This window comes from Garra rufa, chromosome 1 (genome assembly GCF_049309525.1).
Source record: "Garra rufa chromosome 1, GarRuf1.0, whole genome shotgun sequence".
NCBI classification, from domain to species: Eukaryota; Metazoa; Chordata; class Actinopteri; order Cypriniformes; family Cyprinidae; genus Garra; species Garra rufa.
Window position 1 is genome coordinate 30,367,047 of NC_133361.1, and position 7,565 is coordinate 30,374,611.

At 39.6% G+C, this 7,565-nt stretch overlaps 1 protein-coding gene across 1 annotated transcript in view; it reads right to left on the bottom strand.

Annotated features, from left to right (window-relative positions):
• Positions 1 to 7,565, bottom strand: part of micall2a (mical-like 2a) — a 23,029-nt gene extending 15,464 nt beyond the window's left edge. The window contains exons 1-3 of the mRNA XM_073831059.1: positions 7,268 to 7,565; positions 5,863 to 5,911; positions 203 to 344 (exon numbers count right to left, since the gene is read on the bottom strand). Coding sequence (XP_073687160.1) covers positions 203 to 344; positions 5,863 to 5,911; positions 7,268 to 7,410 — 334 coding nt within the window. The 5' untranslated portion in view covers positions 7,411 to 7,565. The remainder of the gene's footprint in view (positions 1 to 202; positions 345 to 5,862; positions 5,912 to 7,267) is intronic.

Below are 7,565 nucleotides of genomic sequence, written 5' to 3' on the forward strand. Positions count from 1 at the left end.
TAAATATCCTAACATCAGTTGAAAGCTTTCGGAAAACTTACATTTATGACGGTTTTTGTAGCCCAGGGTCACAAATAGTATGCAATACAGTGCTATCACCTTCTGAACATAGCACAGTACACATAAGACAATGGTTCACTGCATCAAAAAAAAACAACAACTATTTTTTACTTTTTAAACATCGTGATGGTGGATTTCTTACTTGGCGAGCGGCCGTGGAAGTAATTATAGTATTGTGAGACATATGTGAGGATGCTGAGTCTATCTGGGACAGGCAAAGCCACCATGTCCTCCGCATCCAGAAGAGCTGGGATTCCCAGATGATCTTCAGCCACACGGAACGCCTGGAGCACATCACATGACACAAATCAGCCATTAAGTTCACAGCTACAACACCACATAATAGGAGGATGAATCCACACAGAAGAAAACAACAATTAAACGACCACAACGACAAAATACAAGCACCCTGTGTTTATAACAACCGCTGAACATGCTCATTCAACATGATCTCACACGATTGTTTCAGGCCGACCGATATCACGCTGTGGAAATGGTTTTCTAAGAGAAAGGCACTTGGGCAATTAACTGTAAACACAGACAAGGCACAAAAAAAAAAAAAAAAAAAAAAAAAAAAAGACGTCAGAAATAGAATAGGCCAGTAAGCAGCGTGATCTGGCACCACATCAAGACGGCCCGGGCAGGGAGTGCATAATGAATAGCACATTTCCTGTGCGCACAGCAGCCTGGGAACGGGGACAGGAGAGGGGGATACCAGGGCATTGTTTAGGCCTGACCTGGACACACTCATTAAATTTTACAAGACAGCTGAGGAGGGGCAGCATATCCTCCATGAAGCAGCTGCAACTTCCCGTTTCTGTTTTGTGTTACAACACTGATAGTATGAAATAAACATTTTAGCTAAATATTGGTGGAAATGCTGGATAAATGCACCATGTACTTTAGTATTTAAATGCAACATTTGTAAAGACAGTAGTAGAGCAGAGGTAAATTAATCTTGACGGAGAGGATCAGGTGCCCTGTGGATGACTGTCACCCTTCTTTATAATGCATTAACTGGACAGTATCCACACGGCTCGGGTTCAAACTACAGCTGAGTGCCGCCTATAGAAGTGGTGAGGGTTTGTAATAGATCTCGGAGTGTGTGGCTTATAATCCAGTCTCTCAGGAAGCAACGTGAGGAAGAGCACATCATGAAAAAAAAAGAAAAAAAAAAGTTGTGGCTGTCTGTACTTGCACTTTAAAGGGGAGTGAACCCTCTTTTTATTTGTGGTATACTATCTCAGTCTAAATTGCATTCACACTGGTGTTTTAGGAAGCCAAACTAATTAGAATATAATAGCCACATATTGTAAAACAACTGCAACTCTAAATTAATGAAAATTTAAATTTCATAGGCATTATTTTTGCTTTAGAGTAGGGAAATTACAATACTTCTTTCCTAATTTCTACACTTGAAAGAGATGTTTTTAGTTTGGACTGCAGTAACGTTACCCATTGAACCTTGTAGTGGTCAACAATTCATACTGCACTTTTAAGCTTTTATTTTGACGGAAACTACAGCTTCACTAAAAACAGGCTTACAAAAATGCACTCACTACAAAAATGCAGGCACTACAAATCTAGTAAAACACTGAATGAATGCAGCATTTATATAGCGCTTTACAGTCATATGGGGGGGGGGGGTTCTCTCCTCAACCACCACCAGTATGTGGCATCCACTTGGATGATGCGACGGCAGCCACAGTACAACGGCGCCAGTGCACTCACCACATCACCACACACCAGCTACAGGTGGAGAGGAGAAAGTGATATAGCCAATTCAATGAAAGGGGATTATTAGGAGGCCATGATTGACTAGGGCCAGTGGAGGGAATTTGGCCAGGACACCGGGGTTGCACCCCTACTCTTTACGAGAAGTGCCATGGGATTGTGACCAGAGAGTCAGGACCTCAGTTTAACATCTCATCCGAAAGACAGTGCTTTTTTACAGTATAGTGTCCCCGTCACTTAGGGCTGGGCGATATGGCCTAAAAATAAAATCCCCAATTTTTTTTTTTTTTTCCCCCTCACAAAAAAAAATCCGATTTACGATTTAAATCAACCCCCCCCCCCCCCCACTACTTTTAGCATGTAAAGAAACCTCAGCTTTTCCACAATATATATGGGCACCATATGAATGTAATGTACTGATAAACATTAGACTTTCATATATTTTAGATTCATTACACACAACTGAAGTAGTTCAAGCCTTTTATTGTTTTAATATTGATGATTGTGGCATACAGCTCATGAAAACCCAAAATTCCTATCTAAAAAAAATTAGCATATTTCATCCGACCAATAAAAGAAAAGTGTTTTTAATACAAAAAAAGTCAACCTTCAAATAATTATGTTCAGTTATGCACTCAATACTTGGTCGGGAATCCTTTTGCAGAAATGACTGCTTCAATGCGGCGTGGCATGGAGGCAATCAGCCTGTGGCACTGCTGAGGTGTTATGGAGGCCCAGGATGCTTCGATAGCGGCCTTAAGCTCATCCAGAGTGTTGGGTCTTGCGTCTCTCAACTGTCTCTTCACAATATCCCACAGATTCTCTATGGGGTTCAGGTCAGGAGAGTTGGCAGGCCAATTGAGCACAGTAATACCATGGTCAGTAAACCATTTACCAGTGGTTTTGGCACTGTGAGCAGATGCCAGGTCGTGCTGAAAAATGAAATCTTCATCTCCATAAAGCTTTTCAGCAGATGGAAGCATGAAGTGCTCCAAAATCTCCTGATAGCTAGCTGCATTGACCCTGCCCTTGATAAAACACAGTGGACCAACACCAGCAGGTGACATGGCACCCCAGACCATCACTGACTGTGGGTACTTGACACTGGACTTCAGGCATTTTGGCATTTCCCTCTCCCCAGTCTTCCTCCAGACCCTGGCACCTTGATTTCCAAATGACATGCAAAATGTGCTTTCATCCGAAAAAAGTACTTTGGACCACTGAGCAACAGTCCAGTGCTGCTTCTCTGTAGCCCAGGTCAGGCGCTTCTGCCGCTGTTTCTGGTTCAAAAGTGGCTTGACCTGGGGATGTTTCTACTCCAGACTCAGTCCACTGCTTCCGCAGGTCCCCCAAGGTCTGGAATTGGTCCTTCTCCACAATCTTCCTCAGGTTCCGGTCACCTCTTCTAGTTGTGCAGCGTTTTCTGCCACACTTTTTCCTTCCCACAGACTTCCCACTGAGGTGCCTTGATACAGCACTCTGGGAACAGCCTATTCGTTCAGAAATTTCTTTCTGTGTCTTACCCTCTTGCTTGAGAGCGTCAATGATGGCCTTCTGGACAGCAGTCAGGTCGGCAGTCTTACCCATGATTGCGGTTGAGTAATGAACCAGGCTGGGAGTTTTTAAAAGCCTCAGGAATCTTTTGCAGGTGTTTAGAGTTAGAGTTAATTAGTTGATTCAAAATATATGAAAGTCTAATGTTTCTCAGTACATTACAGAAAATAATGAACTTTATCACAATATGCTAATTTTTTGAGAAGGACATGTAGTTTTCCCAGGAGGTCTCCCATCCAGATACTGGCCAGGCTCAGCCCTGTTTAGCTTCAGTGAGCAACCGGTCTTGGGCTGCAGGGTGATATGGCTGTGTCATGTCATGACAATAAAGCATAACTGGTGGCTGTTTTGTTCCCAAATGCACTTTAAACTCACAGTACATGCAATAAATGAATTCACTGCATTCACGGCAAACCGGGCTGTTCTGAGGTGTGAAAAATACTGGATCACGAGATGATCGCCTGAACGACGTGCGCACTTCGCTTTCAAACACGCAGCGAAAACAGACTTGAAGGGATTAAGCCATATTGTGCTTTGTTTTGGTTCGCTTGACAGATACCTCAAAGCATAATGGCCTTTATGTTAAATTAAGTTTAAATATTTTATAAACTACACTTCTTGCCCAGAAGACCTTTTGCTTTATATTGTCATGTGACCACGGTGATATCTAGACAGTTTTGCCATCGCAACACCACAATATTGATAATACCATTATACCCCTAGTTTAGGACAATATTCTTCCCTCTTACATAGGGTTGGGAATCGAAAATCGATTCCGATTCTGGAATCGGATACTTAAGATAAAGAATCGGATACTTGTTATAATATTAAAATTTCGATTCCTCGTTTCGATTCCTGGTTGCATTTTTTCCATCTAGTGATCTGCCAGGACCTTCCGCGCGTGCAATCTGCCAGGACTTTACGTGGTAATGTAAACATCAGTCGAAAAGATGGATCACGGTAAGCGTTTAAAAGTGTGTCTACGCTTTGTAAAAACCGAAGACAAATCTACCGCTGCACGCAAACTTCATCTTAGAGATCTGCAAGGGACGGATTTTAGTCCTGCGCCCGCCCACTCCAGAAGGAATATATGTTATTTCGTCCCGCAAAAGCCCACATAAAAGTCACTTATACCCCCGCGGGAAGACAGGTATCTACTTTATCTCTTGGCTGCATGAAACAAACCCTCCCGGTAATGTAAAGGCAAAGATGACCAGAGTAATAGTAACGAACTCGCGCATACCTAATGTATTCATTCTTGTATATCGGAGTCGTACATTAGGCACGCATAAGTCCGCTGTTGATTCACAAACTATTCATGCTTTCGGTGCTCTGATCCATAGTATTTTTGCGTGAAATTTCAAAATATTTGCATAGTTTTCAAAATGAATGTCCTGTGAGTTTATTATAATGAATGCTTACCCATAGAGGTGGATCTTGTAAGGGTCAGTGGTGTTTAAGCACATATGAGCACCAGCATAAACAGATTTACAATGTATTTACTGCATTTTTAATTTATATGTTTATTTTATAATAAATACAAACAGTAGATATTCAGTCACTTAAGAAAGAGTACTCTGAAGTTGTGAAGAATGTCTGAATTAAATAATTTAGGTGCTTTAAATCTGTATATGTGTATTCATGTTAAAAAGTTAGAGCAGAGGATTTTCTTTTAAATTCAAAAGTATAGCTTTAATTTAAAGTTTGTTAGATTTTTTTTATAACATGCAGGAGAAAAATAAAAAGGCAAAACTAATGTTTAGGTTAATAAAAAAGGTTAAAAAATAAACACCTTTAGAGGAAATGTCAGGCATAGGGGGGCCTTGCAAAACTGACCCGAGAAGAAGGGGGCCCTGATATAAAAAAGGTTGAGAACCCCTGTGATAAAATAATATGTTGCAATCTAGCACTGAAAATAAACATGTTTAATATATTAATGTTTGACTTTTGTGTTTGTTGTTTTGTTTTTTTTTACTAAATCGGAATCGAAAAGAATCGGAATCGATAAGTGGAATCGGAATCGAAATCGACAAAATTCAAACGATACCCACCCCTACTCTTACACAAGTTCACAGAGTTCAAGAAATATTTTGCTCTGAGATAATGTTAGCAGAAACTAAAGGATATCTTTATTGTGCCAGAAGCTATGGCTGGAAGACTTGACCATAAATAGGCTCATTTACCAACAAACAAGTCTCAACAATTTAAGAACTCTTCAAAAATAAGATCACATGCACTTCACAAGCTGTGAGAAAAGTCTTAAGTGCTCTTATTCAGGTCAAGAAGTGAGAAACGTTTAAGTACATAAGGCTGAGTTATAAGCAAACATGCAACCAGCTTGTCAAAAAAAGTTTAAGAACTATGAATAGTGTGTGCATTATCATGGGACCGTAGCAAACACACATCTGTACAGGATATGGCTAAAACTGGCTGCAAAACACACAAGATATATAGGTCATTTTGCATCAGGTCTGCTGTAGTTTCCTATGACCAAGGCCAAACAGAGTAACTTACCAAGTGGTTGTTGTAATACACATTGTCTTTGGAGAGAGACTCAAAGTTTCTGAAAGAAAAGAAGGACATGAGTCATCAGACAGATAGAAACCTTGAGAAGTGTTACAACAGAATGTTGAAGCTAAATTACGCTGAATAAAGCACAAAACCTATATCAAATTTAACATAAGTAGTAGGCCTAAAAATAACAAATTTGAGACTGAGAATGAATAAATAAAGTGTTTATGAATATGAATCATATTGGCGGCACTAAACGTAAAAAAAGCAACTGAACCAAACGAAACTTGCTTGTTTTGCTGACCATTGCTGCTGAAAATGATCAATTATTGTCATGTTTGGGCTGTACTAATCAGTCAGACCAGGAAAAAATATTTGGAGTACTACAGTTATACCAAGTCAAGGAGAAGAGTGCAAAAAACTGTCTGAGGAACAAAAGGTGTTTGTGATTGGCCAAACTGAACCAGAATTTCCAGGGCAAGAATCCTGACAACATTCATTTTTGTTCTCATCTTCTCCAGTTAGGTAGGTGAAATATTAGTCTAATATCTTAATACTGCTCATATGTTTCTTTAACACCTATTAACTTTAGTTTGTCAAAATATTATGCCATCTCCTGCTTACTAAGTCCTTCTCTATATGATTTAGCAGCTTCCACACGTTTTTTTCCATGGTTTAGACAGCATAAATTAGCAGAACAATGTACTTAGTCGTACATTAACTATACAATATGGCCAAGCATCTGGGTAACGGACCAAACCATGACTCAAACTCTTGATAGGGTGTCTATATGAGCAGGTGATTTAACATTTAACTTTGGTCAACATCAAGATTTTGGGTTAAAAACATAAATTTAACGTAATTTGAATTGATAAAGGAAAGTGTAAATCTTAGGTGCTTTAGGTATTAGGTACTTATCTTTGCCATCTATATAGTAAGGAAAAAAAGCATACGTCAAATAACTTGAATATTTTTAGATGGGAATATGGCAGAATGCTAGATTTAAAACATGTACACTCACTTTTATTCACTTCACCTGTAAACAAATACTTCTAACACCCTAACATTTTCCTTGCCATTTTGCAATGAATTAAGCATCTGGTTTCCAGGGGATTGAGATTTAATGGATGCATTTAATGGAAGTCCCTTCATCTCAACTTCACTACTACAGGAGTCATTGGGCAAACTCCACATCAAGTATCCAAACACATGAATTTATAACGTTACCTAGTCACAATTAAGCAAAACATGATAGTACATTACTATATAAATAACATAAACGTATAAATATTTCACATACTATTTAAAACTACACAATTTTACCCTCAAATACTTGTTTGGTACCTTATCCTCATTCAAAAAAAAGCTTGTTTGTATCCCAACTAATTTACAAATAAACGACTCTTACATGAGGTCCGGTCTAAACTTGTGGATGAGGGCGCAGAAGGCCAGTCCATCTCTGAAAGACGCGCTCATGTTGTTGATGGTCACATCTCTGTATCCGTCGCACTGAATCTTACACCACTGCTGAAGCGCCTTGATAGCCGCCATCCTCTCCAAAATCCTCACTTACCGCCAAAACACAAGGCAGAGAGAGTCTATCAAATGACAAAAATAAGAAAAACGTCGTTTGTTTGAGGAAATAACGGAGCTTGGGGAAAAAATGACAGTGGAGGAACTGCGGGAAGTCCCAGTGAAAGACTGAC